This window comes from Ascidiella aspersa, chromosome 7 (assembly GCF_963924565.1).
Source record: "Ascidiella aspersa chromosome 7, kaAscAspe10.2, whole genome shotgun sequence".
NCBI classification, from domain to species: domain Eukaryota; kingdom Metazoa; phylum Chordata; class Ascidiacea; order Phlebobranchia; family Ascidiidae; genus Ascidiella; species Ascidiella aspersa.
Window position 1 is genome coordinate 16,987,809 of NC_139453.1, and position 17,604 is coordinate 17,005,412.

At 34.9% G+C, this 17,604-nt stretch overlaps 2 protein-coding genes across 2 annotated transcripts; one reads left to right on the forward strand and one right to left on the reverse strand.

Annotated features, from left to right (window-relative positions):
• Positions 1–47: 47 nt before the first annotated feature.
• Positions 48–15,165, reverse strand: LOC146138085 (RISC-loading complex subunit tarbp2-like). Its single transcript, XM_083393810.1, has 2 exons — positions 15,150–15,165; positions 48–2,824 (listed from the first exon to the last, which is right to left on the reverse strand). The coding sequence occupies exon 2, from the start codon at positions 2,186–2,188 to the stop codon at positions 1,259–1,261; it is 930 nt and encodes a 309-aa protein (XP_083249936.1). The 5' UTR covers positions 2,189–2,824; positions 15,150–15,165; the 3' UTR covers positions 48–1,258.
• LOC146138086 (uncharacterized) lies at positions 13,164–16,672 on the forward strand. The gene is made up of 6 exons (XM_083394513.1): positions 13,164–13,222; positions 14,304–14,433; positions 14,507–14,682; positions 14,750–15,047; positions 15,610–15,789; positions 16,556–16,672. Exons 1-6 carry the CDS (start codon positions 13,164–13,166, stop codon positions 16,670–16,672), a joined length of 960 nt encoding a protein of 319 aa, XP_083250639.1.
• Positions 16,673–17,604: the final 932 nt, after the last annotated feature.

Genomic DNA, 17,604 nt, shown 5'->3' on the forward strand with positions numbered 1-17,604 from the left:
CCACTAAATCAAACTGTCACTGCATTTCAATGGGCATACTGTCAGGTTGCTTATAAATTTATTGTACATTCAAAGAATTCAGCATAGCTCACTTTCAATAAAATTGCTTACAGCGCATTAAAGCATTGAAAAAATGTCAGTAAGGAGTGAAACTCTTGACTGGTTTGCAGTACAATTCGGATACGACTGACGTCCAGAAAAAATCGAATGCGTTGGGGATTAACTGGCCAGTTAACGAGCAGGATACAGGGAAAAGAAAATGCGCTAGAACGTTTACAGGCTTTTTGAAAGCGCACACAAAACAAACACAGTAAATACCAAATACAGACGCTGGCTCATCTACAAATAAAATGTTGCTTTTTTTAGATATTTGGAGGGGTTTATTCTATAATTTTTCTCTACATAACAATGGTATCTGAATCGAAACTTTATAATTCAGTTTTGAAAATAAATTTAGTTGAATCGGAGCTGAACCAGAACTTTGAAATTGCTCTGAAACCGAACTGGATTCAGAAGAAATCCTTTAACCTGAACCCGAAAAGTGAAATGGTTCAACTTCCTAGTTTTAACAGAAAAATATCAGTTAAAATTTATGATATCCCATTATAAGAACTTTTTGAGTTTGGCAAAAGACCCCTGATATAGGTGATATTACTTACAAAATGACTCCGTGCAAGTTAGTATCTGATAGTAAGTTAATTTCAAAGGTCCTGACTATATAGCCTAACCAAAAGCTGGGCGGATACAATATGGTGTGTTTTTATGTAACATGATGTTGTCATAAACATTTCGTAAAGAACAATCCTGAAAAGATAATACCATTTATGAATTGAACTTAGTCACAACAACAGTTTAATTTGCTACTTTTACACATCTGCCCTTCATAAGAATTGGGTTATTGTATAAATAAACACATAAAACAAAAAAAAATTAAAAAATGGATAGTTTTATTGCCACAAAAGAAATTATACAAAAAATAAGAACTAAGCTGATCAACAAATACATTGGTAAAGAAACAGTATTGCAAGGCACAACAATTTCAAGATGTATCACTTCTGTAAATCATTTGGGCATAATTTACCCTGACAAGGTCAGGTTGTTTCTGCTGCCGAAACGTCAGGTAATAACCTTGTTTAGACCAGAAAACCCTTTTTCTATTAATATGCTGGGGTATGAAGCAAAAGATTTTTTTAACTATGCATATATATGTGTTGTTATTTTAACAATCTTTTTGTGCATTTAAGTTTATCCTGATGAATTAGCTGAAACTGAATAAGTTAATATAATAAAGAGAATTGTTTGCAGCATCACAATACGCATCAATCATAGTTTTTCCACACCCATGAACAACGCTTAATGGTTGAGTTGACATTTCAACAAGGCACTGTTTTTCTCCACAAACAGTCAGACAACTTATGTTCTTATAAATAACTTCAAAGCTATGTTGTTTGGCAAGTCTATCCAATGTTTCACATGAGTTTGATTCATTTATAAAATCTTTTTTTTCAATATGTGTAATAATTTCACCCATGGAATTTGTGAGTTCTTCCAGATTAACTTTGTTTTTTGAGTCTCTACTTTGATTATTTACGTTTTCTTTTGCTTCTGGTGGCAGATTTAGTATTTTTCTAAACATATTTCCTGCAGCCATTCTTTTGGCATGCTTTTTAGCAGAGCCACTTCCATATTCTTTAAAAGTTTCAACTGTGCAACAAACAATGAATTCTTTTTTATGTGCTGGACCTGTCTCATGTGCAAGAGTATACTCTGGCAATCTCCAGCCCCTGGCAACCACTGTTTCTTGCAGTGCTCCCACAGGGTTTGTTTCGTCACTCTCCTTAATAACATGACTTACAGACAAATTGCTGCTGTTTTGTTTTTCTTCCTGTTCAAATGTGTCATCTGGAAGCAAGCCAGCTGTCAGTGCTTTTAAAACAGCCTCAGCAGCAGCATGCTTGGCTTGCTTTTTGCTTCCACCTTGACCGGTTGCTACTACATCGCCAACCATACACCGATAAACAAACTGTGGTTGATGAGCTCTTCCTTCTAGGGCAGTAAGGTCATAACGTGGTGTCTTGCCCAACTTTTGACAATATTCTTGCAGCACAGATATTGGTGTTTTAAAATTGGTTGTTAATTCATTATTCGTTTCAACGGCCGCCTGCATTCCAGATGCAACAGAAGCCATCGGTACTACATGTCAACACTTAAAACAGTAACTTGGCCAGGCTAAATAAAAAGACGAAAGTTAAATATTAGGCTTACGGGCAAATATCAATTCAGAAAAGATGCTTTGGAACAGAGAAATTTACCACAATTTTGGGATTAAAATATCCAATCAGGAATTCTTGAACTTGGGGAGTTTAAAGAGAAAAACAAATTATTTTAGTTAAAGAAATAGGCTATTTGCCCGATCTGCCTGTTTGCCGACCATAAAAATTCACACTACTGTAACCGGACGTGAAAAATATTAAGTGCTTACAGTAGTTCAAATTTCGAAGTTCGGCAGCCTGTGGGAAATAACTTGACCTTAGGTAGGTAACATAGGTAACAGCTACAAATTAAAATTACAGTAAATTTCTAGTTTTCGTGCAAGCTTGAAGACTTTTCCGGTTCGGGTTCAATAATTTTTTCGGAATCCGGTTCAGCTCCAGTTCGAACATCGTTATTACAAAACCGGTTTATAAAGTTCCGGTTCAGATGCAATATAATTTGCGTTAAATCTCAAAATGTGGGTCGATAAATGTAGAGATCTTTGCATTGTAAGTCATTTAATCGAAGTTCCGTGACTTATTAAAAAAACAGCAACTCAATATTGAAATATCTAAAAAATAAAAAATTAACGATTTTTTTATACAATATTCATCTTTTTTTCTTAAAATTTCGAACATGGCGTAACTTGACTCTGTAAAATAGAAGTTGTGACGTCATGCTGGAGCGAACCGCTTTTGTTTTCGGGTTCGGTTAAGGTTCAGGTTTTTTCAACTTATTCGGTTCAGTTCTGGTTCGGCTCCTTAAAATCTCTTAAAAACCGGTTCAGGTTCGGTTACGGTTCGGAAAAAATTGACCCAAAACCGGTTCATAAAGTTCCGGTTCGGTTCCGGTTCGACTAAAAAGCCAAACTTAAGGCCAAATCTAGAAAAAGGCCAAATGTATAATTTCTAAGGCCAACAGACTCCAAAAAAAGCCAAATTCATGAAGTTTCTCTTTTTCCCGGAAAATACTTTTACCAAGTTTGAGTGCCATTTGGGAAAATTACTGAGGCGTGTCGTAACGAGTGCCAGACTGGTAAATTACTGAGGCGTGTCGTAACCACATGTCTTTGTACACCCGCTTCGTCAACAGTCACCGAACAAAGAGATTTAAACCAATGAGTGGAAAGTTGAGGAAAATGGCGAATTTGTTTGGTCGTCTGCATATGAAGAAACAACAAAGTTTCAAGGTCGTAGAGTAGGCTCGTAGTTCTGTTTGTGCCATAAACAGCCTCTGATTGGCACAGGGTTAGGGACATTTTTTGCCTAGGATCGCCAAAAAAGTGTTGAACAGATTGGCATGGCTTTTCAACCCTGATTTGAGTTTAGGCTAAGTCATTTAGCCGCGGTATAGAATCCTACCACAACGCAAATTATTTGGGTTAGGGTGCGGGTTAGCGTTTTTGGGTTTTTAACCCAAATATTGTGCGTTGATTTAATACCTGTGGTAGGATTCTAGACCAGCGCCCAAAATCGTACCACAACGAAGCGAGCCGAAATTAAAATATTCAAAGAAGAATCCTACCACAATTTTGTCTGGGGGTGATATTGCTATTTGGGTAAGGGTGAGTGTATTTTTAGTAAATTTATTTCTTGTTGCAATTTTTATTACACAACTTGTTTCGTTACTTTAAAAAAACTATTAGGATTCTAGACCAGCGCCCAATTTTTTTCTCAAGAAATTGTTTTAATTCCAATTTATCTAAATAGTTTATTGTGGAAATCCCTCATAGGCTCCAAGTTGACTACATAATCAAAAAATGTGTCTTGGCAATGTAAAATAGTTCTTAAATAAACGCTGTTGTACCAATAGTATGTATCAGTAGACTATATCCTAATGTTACTCTTTGTGATAGAAATACTCGGATCTTCTCAATTATATTTAAAAACTACATTGAAAAATTATGTCACAAATGTGCTGTCTGCCAAACTGTGACAATAGAGCACCTGTTGTGTCTCTATTTCATGTCCCTTGCAAAAAGTTTTGTAAAAATGATCAAGTTGAATGGGCTAGCCAACCCATGTGGATCGAAACTATCACCAGAAGTTTCAATAATTGCTAAACGGTGAGCAACTTTTGTAATTATTCAAGTCTTATTACATGTAAAGAACCAACAGACTGGAGTTCCATTAGATCTTCTGCATGCAAGGTTTTTGTACAAGGTGTGGACCAGTGTTCGACTTGCAAGGAGGTTGATTCCAAATTTATAATAAGAAAACAACGCAGGGAGCGGTATGAGAAAAAAGTTGGAAAGACACCAGTCCAGCGTGTCCAGTATGGTCACAATCTTCCATGAAGGGTGCAGAGCACCATAAATTTAAAAGATGCTGGGTACAAGCTGCAAAATAAAACCAGAACACCGTTTTAAGCAAACTTATACAAATTTAAAGGACATGCTAGCCAGTATAATGATGTCTTTAGCATGTTTTATATTAATGCAAAGGTACAGCTTGTGTATGTTATGTATTTTAATAGAATCGAACGCTTACATGAGGAAGTCCAGAATTACCTTAGAAAAAAAAATGAATTAGTTACCGTTGAAGAAGACTTGTCTAACGATTTTTTTCGACTCATTTATTTCACGATCGAGATTTAGATTTCAAGGTCGACTCATTCATTTCATAATCGAGATATACCTATCGAGATCGACTCATTTATTTCACGATCGAGATATAGCCTATCGAGATCGACCTATATTTATTTCACGATCGAGATTTAGATTTCAAGGTCGACTCACTTATTTCACGATCGAGGTAGGCTTTACCCATCGAGATTAAATATTGTTTCACGATCGAGATTTAAATTTGAGGGTCGAACTATTTATTTCATGATCGAGATATAGATTTCAAAGTCGACTCAGTTATTTCATGATCGAGATATACCTTTCAAGGTCGACTTATTTATTTCACGATCGAGATTTAGATTTCCAAGTCGACTCATTTATTTCATGATCGGGATATACCCATCGAAGAGACGTATTTATTTTACGATGGAGGTATACCTATCGAGATCGACTCATTTATTTCACAATCGAGATTTAGATTTTAAAGTCGATTCATTTATTTTATGATCGAGTTATACCTATCAAGATTGACTCATTTATTTAATGATCGAGATATATGTGAAGCTTTATAGTTGTTTTGCGTGAATCTCCCGAAAACCAGGGAGTCAAAGCTCTTGACTTTTCTGGTTGAAAGTTTATTTTCTGAATGCGATTTCGGTCCAAAGCAATTTTAAAGACCCTGTTCGACCAAACTGTTTAATAGAAGTTTCTGTACGAGTTTCAATAAATATCTTCTTTATTTCATTTTAACAGGCGGACTTATCACAAAACATTATCGCGAATCAGCTATATCCTCGGTTTGAGACGGACAAAATTGCCAAGTTTCTCTTTAGGATACAGTTACTTATCTTTTTATAAGTTAAAATCATGCTAATGTGAATTTCTTGCTTAGCAAGTTAGCATCGAGTTGAACTTCAAGTTACTTAAAGAAAATTAGGTTACAAAAAGTGGATTAAGTAATGGACCTACCTCGTAAAATCTAAAAAATTTGTTTAGGTTCGGATAAAATTAAGCTCAAATTTATCATAGCCTACGTTTAAATGCTAAAACTAAGTAATTCTTTGTTTTGCCTTATCCTCATAAAAATTGGCAGTGTAGCACGTAGCAAGTTCGTTAAAAGGTCAATTGGTTGTTTAGTAATAATCTTTAAACATAAAAACGTGGTTAAACAGGTTTTGCTGTTAAAACATGTTCAAGGATTCCGCAAGGTGGCACCAGAAGTCATCCATTTTTACGATTTTACTCTTAGCAATGTAGCATTAATAGCTTGATCACTGGTTTTCCACGCCACAAACATTACATACTACCAAAAGTAGAGGTTGGACGCTCAAACGCGGTTAGTACTTTACATTAGGAAGAAATATGTAAAAACCAAAGACAAAAAAAACAAAAAAATACTAGTACAGTCTTTCATTAACAAAAGTGTTGTATTCGTAGAAGGTTTATTGCTCATGGGCATAGAAGTAATGTAGTATGAAAGAACGAAAAACACACACGGTTAAATAGGACGCAGAATGCAATCATCATACCAACGTAAACCAATAATTACTGCGCCTTAAGCACGCTATAGCGAAATAGCAACGCGAGCAACGTGTGCACAAGTCGTGCACATTCGTGTATGCTGCATGGCAGGAGATTTATAGTGTGCGACAACCAAATACAGAGTACTTAATTTGATACGATGTTATTACATCCGGGAACACACAAGAAGACCTAAAAAGCAACCATACCAAAAGAAGAAAAATATATAAAACCGGTATGAAGACCAACGACAAAATAAAGCCAAATACGCAGTAATATCCAGTACAGCATAATATCAAAATCGTCTGAATTAGACCTAAATCTGTCGAAATAAGGCCTAAATTCATCGGGAAAAGGCCTAAATTCGTCCGAATAAGCCTAAATTCATCGGAATAAGGCCTAAATACATCGGAATAAGGCCTAAGTTCATCGAAAAAAAGGCCTAAATAGTGCCCAACCGGGAGGGTATGGGACGATCGGGGGCCATAGGTCTGGCATCGGCCGTTTTGGTGACTACGTTTGGACGCCCTAGTCTGACCGGCGTCGTCAAGGCGCCGCATTTTTGGTCCTGCTTGGAATTATTGGTGGGTAATTGGTGGGGTTAGAACATGGGTTAGTGTTTAAGTTTTTAGGGTAGTTGATGTACTTATTCCGACAGATTTAGGACTTATTCCGATTTAGACGGTACTAATACCATTAGGTATTAGTCCATTGTGGCCTTATTCCGAAATGTGTTTCATTCTGACGTTGGCCTTGTTAGGTCGTATGGCTCGAGTCCTTACATACCAATAGACACATCATAAAACGACTTTTTCGCACATAAATGACGTGGAAAATTGACAAAGGGTAGGCAAGAAGAATGTTGGGCAATGACAGCATCAATTGTGTACGTTGGCATATAAATAAATAAATATGAATAAGTACACTTGTTACCACTTACCAGGGTATAATTGTAAAACGACAATAGTTAGCAAGTATTCAAAACGATCAAAATAAATCCAGGTATCCAAAAGATTTTCTAGGCAAAAAAATATAATCAAAAGAGCAAATTTGTGCCAATAATTTCTAGTGGTATTTATTTTCAGCATACAAAACCTGCCCTCATTACAAAATTGCTAACTTAGCAATCAAATAAAAATCATAATTATGCATAGATAGATTGCATAAATGTTTAAATTAAAAGCAACAAAAATAACATAGTATGAAAATTTCATACATATCAACATCTACACATAAGAGTATAAACTAATTCCGTAACAACAAAAACAACCTAGGAGTTCGGCACAGTGATAAAACTTACATCTTTTGAGCGTTGGCTACTATTACAGGATATTATCAACTAACCAACTTGGCGATATCTTTAATTTACCATAAGCAACATAACAAACCCAGGCTGTAAAAATATATCTCATCCTTGCAGTTAAACAGTTGAATTTTAGAAAAAAATAGTTTTAACTTCTACAATGTTTTTTGAATTAACAGTCATTAACAGTCTAAATTTAATTTCATTGTTAAGGTTGTGCTAATCACTAACGGAAATATGAGTTATACCAATTTCAAGATGTTATGGAAACTAAAAGATAATTGAACATCAAAACAAGATTAACTGATACCTGGTTATTGGTTGAAAGGGATAGCTTATAGCTTGGTACACAGTATTTGTACCAATAATTTTAGTGCAGAGGGCAACAAGTAAATCTGTTTACCAATTATATATGGTAATTATATAGGCCAACATTTTACCGCTTTATTTTTTTATTTAATTGAAATAACAAGACATCTTTGTGTCCGTTCCGTTTGCCTTAGGATGGGAGTTTAAAAAGGGTTAATTACAGATATTCAAATATGAACTTGTTGGCTAAATATCTTTAAGGTGTCTTAAGTTAAAGTAATGTTAAAAAACATGCATGAAATCATTTGACAGGCCACCATTGATGTTAATTCTTAAGGAAATGTACCTTGTGATAAGCATTTGAATTGTGACACAAATAAAGAGTCATGGAAAATAATACAATGTAATTGGGGTGGCTGCCCCCTTGACCTTGTTACCGGGATACCAAAGTGAAATGTAATTTTATAAAACTTGAGTCGATCAAAAACAGGAAAACTTTTTGACATACATAAAAAAGTATACAAATTACACAGGGGCAAGAACCCAAAATTGATTTGCAGTAAAGTTGCATGAAATGCTTGCCTGAAACTGAGATATGTTAACTAGATGTGATTTCGCAAAATAAAGAATTTACCTGATGTACACAAAATAGGCACTAATGTGCATTAAATGTGCCCTATTTGAGAACCTGGTGTATTTTGATATGACCAGGATGTGCTTCTAATGTACACTGGTCAGCATTCTAGTGCCTTACCGCCAGAGATCTTTGGCTTGAAATGCTTGCCCAAAACCACGCCATTGTCGTCATTTGGCGTGAAACATCGCCGGCCTAGTGAATTTACTAAAAGCAAAAATCGTTTTTGGCGTATATATCCTCCTATTTTGGGTTGAATTTCGGCCATAAAACATTTTGGCGTGAATCTTTGGCGGCCGCAAATCATGGAATGCAGTCAGAGGGGGGGGGGGGGGGGGGGGGCTGGTTTGAATCTGATATTCATCTTCGTTAAAGGGGGTAAAACATACAATATAGGTTAAGAACCCCTGGGTTAGGGTGTCGGTTAGTGTTTGGGTGAGGATGGGTCAAGTATTATTATATTTAATATTATTGCTTAACCTACCAAAACCCAATACCTAACCCCCAAAAATGTTCGTTGTGGTAGGATTCTTGACCAGCCAGCGCCAAATTGAGGGATTAACCATCCACTCAGATCTAGGGTGGACCAAGTCTGCATTTCATGGCACCTTTCGCTAAGATCCCGGGTGTGCTGTAACAATTTTTATGATTCTGGTGTTTCAAATTTAGGTGTGCAATATGCATGCTACTAATTTAAATCACCAGTGTGCGCCCATTTCCTATAAATACAGACTGGGGTGGTGGAGCTGTAATTACAACATTTATACCTACATTATGTTGTTTAATTTATTTTAATTCCGCTTACAGTACATTTAGTGAACCAGTTTTTCAAGAATCAGGTCAGCCTGGGAAGCTAGGAGTTGCTTAACAACGCGTTTACCACAAAAGACATCGGCCTGGTATCATAGGGTTTGGTTGTAACTTTTTTATTACATTTTAAGTTTTGTTTTATTTGAAACTACGTTATATATTGCCTTATCCTGTCAAACACGCCAATTGGAAAAAAATATATGCAAACCCTAGCATTTATCGTCTGTTCGCGATACGCATCGCTGGTAAACGATCCAATCGAGCGATTATATCCTGGGATAGAAAATTATAATTTTACCGAAGTTAAATCGGCGTTTTTTTCGTAAGTGCACCGATGTGCTTCGGTAAGTTTCTTGACGAATCGGGTGCTTTGTAGGGATAGGACGTATTTCGCGCGAAATTGTTGGTGTGTTACTGTGTGATGCTTACCTGTTTACCGGTTTGTTTTGGATAAAATCAGTTTATATCTTTCTTTTAATGAATCTTTTTGTTTATTCAAAGACGTCCCCCATTTGACAGAAAAACTTTTTCTCCAAACCATTACGAATAAGTATGCAAATTTACCCAGATTTTTACTGATGGGTCAAAAAATGAATTTTCTCCAGGTTGTGCCCTTTACATTCCTACACTTATATTAAATACGCCTTTAAACTAAGCCCAGATGCCTCCATTTTTCCGGCTGAGGGGTATGCAAAACAAGCCGCCAAATGTTTTGCTTATTTCAGACTCCCTTTCGGTGTTGACAGCAAAATTGTTAATCTAAATAGCAATTTACAGGCTCATATACAATTCGCCTTGCAAAAATTACTACTGGTTTGAGTACCAGTCAACAACCCACGAGACTCGTACAATCTCTCTGTAAGTGAGACGAAAAAACGAATTAAAGAGCACTGTTCAGACCTATGGAATAAACATTATAGGTCAATAAAAACTGGAGGACAATACAAGTTTTGGTTTAAGGATATTTACACTAGTGGAATTAATTTGAAAACCACTAAAAAACATTTTTCAATGATGTATAGAATTTGCACAGGTTACAGCAAATTAAACTACCATCTGTATAATAGTATTATGGATGCCACCCAAGTGGAATATGTCATTTTTGCTACACTCCAGAAACCGCTGAACATTTCCTAGTTTATTGCAAAGGATACTATAACATTAGAAAATATCTTAAACTATTTTTTAATAAGCTAAATGTTGAACATAACTTGAAGAACCTTCTGCTTAATGAAAATAGTATTAAGCTACTAACTGAATTTGTACTAAACTGTGGTCGCAGATTGTGACTAATCGCATAACATAATTTATTTGTTTTTTATTCTTCTTCAGTTTAGACCAGACCTGGGCAACATACGGCCTGCGGGCCGGATACGGCCCGCCAAGCAGTTTAATCCAGCCCGCGGCTTATTTTTCTTAAAATACATAGTCTAAGCGAAAACAAGTACAAGTTTCTACATGTTTGGTTGTATCGTAAACATGGACGGATCTAGTCATGATCCCACCAAAATTCGATTTTTCGGCAACTTTACAGATAAATAACGCCCTCTGCATTGTGGCACTCTCTCCAACGAAAGTTGAACAAACCTAACCTAATACTTTAGCGCATTATTTTTAGCGCATTAAAAGTATTCCATCTTTAAAATATGAGCGAAATACCGACTGTATTCTGAACTTTAAAATATACCGATTTACACTTTTTTAACCTAATTCAGTTACTGCCATGTTGTGTATTTCTTTCGATTTATATCGTATTTGCAATATGGTTGTTGTACCGCAAGTAACACATCGGCAACTTGAAGCTTTATAAAGCCAAAAAAAATAAAGTAAGATTTTTTGAATGAAATTTTTCGTATTTTAATCTGAACTTTTGGGTCAACGCGCCCCACAACTTGATAAACGCCAATATATCAACCAATGTACTTTTTTTGTCTGTTCTTTATGCTTCACATCACCCTCTAAATCTAGATTAAACTTTGGATTTTAAAACAATCATAGTCGCAATTTTTTTGCGCTTCGCGCGACGTCTTTTGGCCTTCTTTAAATTAGAGTTAAATTGCACATATTCGCATAACTCTAAACGTAATAATAAACTTAGGGCTTATTTTTTTACTAACGTGATCTGTTATGCAGTCAAATAATGTACTGCAAAGAATACAAAGTTACTATTGACTTAACGAATTCTTGACAATTACACTGCACATAACTGCATAATATCGCTGAATATTGGCCTAAAGTTGACCTTAAGTAACCCTATAGCGCATTTTGTGGACGGCCAGCATGTTTTACAATGTAAAGTTACTTTTGCAACGTAACGCATTTAGGGAAATTGCGAACTCCGCACTTGGCATAACACTTTTCGCTCGCCCAATAACGCTTGTTTGACAATAATTATTAGACGAACGATCGTGAGACGCGGTAATTGGTCGCCCGAAAAAAAAACAGCATCCCTAGTGTATCCACAGATTCCTCAAAAAGCAAAATTTGTTGGGACGAAAGCAACTGTCCATACATAATTGTTGAAACAGAATATTTTGATATGCTTATGTGTATTTCTAATATATATAAAAATATAAATCCCCACAGTGTGCAGTCTTTAAAGGGAAGTTATGTGCATGTTTGTCGAAAGTAATCAAATTTTTGCAGTATAAGGTAAACTTGCACGATCTGCAGTGCAGATCACTTGCGTTTAACTTTAGGTTTTATTTAACTCTAAGACGCGCCCGACTTGCGGATACATTTTTAATTCGAAACCATACCTAAATATTAAATTAAAACTTGTAAGTACATACCAACTGTTAACATACATGTACACTATAACTTAAAGGCTTGTATTGTTTTTAAATTGTACTTACTGTTGTTTTATTATTTTTAGTCAAGTACAGGGTTCACTTCAAATTATAAACAGTCTACGAGCAGAGCTATAAGAAAATTTATTTGCTCCAGTGATCCTACTCCAGCTATGGAACATGTTTATCTTAAAAAAAAACATTCTTTCAACATGGCAAACACAGGAACAGGTTTTTTGTAACCTTTGTAGTATTTATTCTGTTTGTAGTAAAATCAGCCTTCAGATAAAAAAATAATAAATTTACAATAACATGTTTATTTCCCTATTGTCATTGTTTTTATGTCAATATAATGTAGTTATCTATTTTAAACTGGTAAATTGCTGTACAAACACAGGTGTTAATGTATCAGTTTTACTTACATTTTTGACATTTTGGCCATCTAGGAGCTTCATTATATCTATCTTTAATTTTAGCAACTTAATATTTGATGTCACAGACAAAAAATCTTAATCAAAATTCTTTAGTGTAATGAATATGTAATTTTTTCAAACTAATTCTTTCAAATAGACTAATTTACACAAAAGTATAAAAAGTTAAAGTGATTCCGCTTGGTTGATGTACACTTTTTTAATATTACAGAATGTTAGCAATGATGAAATCATCACTCATCATAAGGTAATTAGTGTTATGTAGAAACTAAGTAGAATGAAATGATATTTATAGGCCATGTATTTTAGTGGACCACTGTTAATGAAGTTGGAAAGGCAATAGAAGAATTTGAGATCTTAAATTCAACAAAATATATCAATTATTGCAACTGGACTGTTGGCAAGCATACAGCTTTTATTATAGTTAACTTATACAGAAAGAAATAGTAATTGTTCTTGCTGGTTTCAGATCTATCGAATTGCAAAATTTATTTCGATGATGAACTAATTCCATATGTAGTAACCAAAACTACTGTATTACAATGCCAAAATGGTAAGGACTACAATAAGGAGAAAAACAACAGGCGACATCAAGATGTTCCTTTACAGGTACTGTTGAGTTAGTTTGTATTTAATGATATGTTTTCCTTATTGTATCAACTTTGGAGTCTGCACAATCATTTTGCTTGCTTTTCAGTTGTTTGATCACCCACGCACAACTAAAAAAAAATTACCAATCCAAGGAAGTAAAAAAATGGATTGCAAAGCAAAATTTTTGTTAAGGAAGAAATTAGGTTTCCTGAACACAAGGTATAGTGATTTGCAACACAGATGTGTTTCAATATTCTAAATTATAAAATGCATGGTTTCCTTAGAGCTCTGCTGAAAAATTTTTTCAAACCAAAATGGCCATTACCAAAGCTCTTTTAAAAAATGTTGAAAACTTGGTTAAAGTCTCAGCATGCAATATTATATTTCCTGCTAATGAAGATCATTCTGGTCACGTTTTAGGAGAGGTAACTATCAAAGTTTAAAAAAAAAGACTCTTGATACCTCTTATAGAACTATCTTGTAACCTAATTTTTTAGGCGGCTGGCTTTCTACAATCTATTGGCAAAAGATTAATTGCAAAAATTGATAAAATGGTTAATGATGATGGAATATGCAGTGTAAAAGAAATAAAGCGTGGCCTTAAATCTTTTGTAACCTTTGAACTATTTAAACATAAAGAGTTGCCATCTGAATTAAATAGAAGATTTTTTTCCAACCATTAAAGACATTCAGAACCATTTTTACAAATCCTTCACAAAACATAGGTTGTCAAAAACTGACCAAGAGAATGTTCAAATGCTAGTTGACTGGTGCCCACAATGGAATCCCAACTATTTTATGACAGACAAATGTGAAGCAGAGATAAATGCCATTGAAACCGTCTTTACAGGTCATTAACTAGTTTATAAAATGTATGTTTCTGTTAATCTTTTGCCCTGGTATAAAGTTTGGCTTTATATTATATTTATGTAAGCAAAATTGGCTTGATTGCAATTTTATTAAGCTGTTAAATTGATTTCATTCTAGATTGCAGAGTTTTAATTTGCGACTTCCATAGAGAGCAGGCATGGGAAAGATGGGTTAAAAAAACAGAAAATATTGATGGAGATTTAAGAAACACAGTTCTTTACCTTATCAGAGCAATTGCCAATTTAGAAAACGAAAAGTCTTACATTTCAGCATTGCAAACTGTAAGAATTAATAAGATTTGGTTGAACAACATAAAGCTGCAGAAATATTTTGAAAATGTTTGGTTAAAAGAGAAAGAGGTTGATTTTTTTGAATTAGATTATTTTTTAATATAGGCCTATGTTGTTAAAAATTATTACTTTTTGCTTGTAGCGATGGGTATGGTTTTACCGTGCAGACAGAATAAAAGTTCTTATACGAACAAACAACGGTGTGGAGCGGCAGAACAGAGTTCTCAAAGAGTGCCATTTAAAGTTTCGCACAGACAAATCTTTATCAGGTTTAGTAACCATAATTCACAAAGATTTTCTTCCGCAATCAAGGCAAAGGTAAATTATGATGGGTGTTTTATTTGCTTTGTTTATTTGATAGCTCATTTAAGTTTTGTTTTTGTAGGTATGAAGAAAAGAATCTATTATCATCTAGTTCATTCAGGAAGTATAATACTGCTATTCCAGTGTATTTGCAAAATCGACCAAAAAAAATTGTTAAGCATTGCATAAAGAGAATGACAGAGTCAGAAAGTCTATCATCTCATAAAATTTTAAGAAGTGGCAACATTTTTCAGGTAGCAAGTGAAGTTACAAATATGGACTATACTATTCATTTTGGTTCTGAGTCAGAATTTCCTAAATGTTCATGTCCAGACTTTAGACAACACTTTCTTCCTTGCAAACATATGTTTGCTATTGAGGTGTTAAGCTCATTTAGAATAAAAACAGACTCGTATAACAAGGGGGTCAAATCTGATTTATTTCATGCAATATAATAGCGTTATAATATATACAGTACTCACTTAGATTGACAGAACTTCGCTCCAACAAGACTCCGGTACAACAGATAAAAAATAACACGTCTAACCTAAGACTCAGAAAAATGTGTAGTGAAAGAGGGAGAGAAGTTGGGATTACGTTGGCGGTCGACAGGAAATCAGAAACGAGGAAGGCTAGGGATTTATAATAAAGAGAAAGGATGCGAAGCGGGAGCGAGCAGATAAACGCGAGAAAAAACATGTGGTCACGAAGCGCGTGGAGAGGCTGGTCCGGAAAATGGCTTAGGAAGCCATAGGAGCACGAACGCGCGCAGAACTTAAAAACTAGGGCAGGCTTGTCAGATTACAGGAAGCTTTGCTTAAAACCGCTAATAACTCAAAACAGTGCACAAAACGATTCAACCATATGCATTTTCAAAAACTTAACAAATATTTATAAACTTAACAAATAAATTCTCCAGCTAAACGCTATACTATCTTCAAGAAATATGATGATTTTTCTTTGGACAGTCTGCCAAATTGGTATTCTGACTCTGTATACCTTACCTTAGATTGTGACATTGTTGGTCGCATTGCTGCTCCAACAGATAATGCTGACACTCCTGCTATTTTATTGTCTGTAAACAAAAGTCTGGAAGACGACGAAAATGCTAAATTTTTACAAGTAAATAGTGATATGCCCCAAACCCAAAATGATGACAAACTAACACAAAAAAGTATCAAAGAAATTGCGAATACGCTTAAAGAACTAAAAGAACTGTTGTATGATGTAAGGTCAGAAAAAGCTTTAGATCTTGTAAAAAAGACCTGGATTCTACAAAAGATAAACTTTTTAATGCTTGCAACTATGATGCTGGACTTAGATTGGTGAATAATGATAAGACTATCAAACGACGATCCCTTTCGATAAAAAGAAAAAGTCCAGTCATTTTCCCAAACTTGATGAACTTCCGAGAAAACATGCCAAGCCTAATCCATTTGCACCACGGTCTGGGGCCTATGCAAATTTTATGAAGCCTTTGCATCAAGTACCTACGTTGTATCCAACCACAAGTTCACACTTTGCAACAAATGTATTAAACTCCACAGTTATTCAGGAAAACAGGCCTCACTTAGAACCTTCTAACATGGCTGTGGTGGGCTTAACAAAAAATGCTGGAAAAAAAATTACTCCAAATATTGAGGTTATAAAACATCATCACATAGATCAAACACCGCTTAAGAATGGTCCACATGCTGTATCTTTGTTGCAGTTAAAATCAATTGAGCCTCATTTGTCAAAAGTAGAAAAGTTGGTACTGCTTTCTAATGATGCAACATTTAAAGTTGGGTGATTGTATAATGAAGTCATTAACAGCTTTATGTGGCAATATGCTGTTATACGTTGTCAATTATTCCCACATTATTTTACCATTAACGTTTTTGTGTAGGTGAGGTTTTTCAAAGTCGTCAACACAAAACAACTCAACTACATGCTGATATATATTCTTCAAGTGAAGAATTTTTTGAAGAACAACCTAGCAAAAAGAATAAAACATCCTATGTGAATAAATATTCTGGTATACAAAAGGAAGCCAATATTAAATCATTGACACAGGAATTTGATACTGTAAAAGAAAATCTGGGAAAATCTTTTGAAACCGAGCAATGCCTAGAAGCACTGGAGAGTTTTATTGGGACTTTAACTAAAATAAAAACTTCATCACAAATGATGACTTTTATGCACCAGCTAAAATCAACTCCTATGCTTGCAAAACGGAGTGGAGGGCGAACCAAAATTTTGTGCCAACCGACTGCAATTCAGAGAAGTCCTCCTCCAAGATGTGCAGCCCCCCTTTCTAAGGGTAGAAAACCAGAATCATTAACTGAAAAACGTCGTGTAAAAAAACAAGAAATCTGGCTCAAAATGTTAAAAATAATCAACAAAATGCAAAAGCCCATTAAATTCGACTTGATATTTTTTCTGTGTAAACCAATTTAAGCTTTATGGTTAGAGTGGCTAGAGTTATAGTTTTTTTGTGATGTTTAACATCGTATTTAATGGCAAATTATTTGCAGTTAAGCTTTAGAGCTGTAAAATAAAACAAAAGTTGCACCAAGCTGTGTTGTGTTTTTGCATCGAAACAGCATTTAACAACATTTAGTACAGTGGTCTCCAACCTTTTTATTAACCGACTCGAACTTAAATGAAAACAAAACAGCATTTGCATGCGACCCTAATTTGTTTTAACACATGGATTTAAAGTTAACACATGAAACAACTTACACTTTTAATCCATGTTGTTCAAGGACAAAACTGACGCCACTAAACAGCTGATTCAAACAGCGGCTTTCTGATTGGTCAACTGTTTGGCGCAATAGAGCGTTCCTATTGGTTATTATTGCTATAGGCGCCATCAGAGCCTACACAAAGAGTTTTTATTCCATAAAAAAAAAAAAAAAACTCTTTGGCCTACACTATGTAAATATGCTCCCGGGA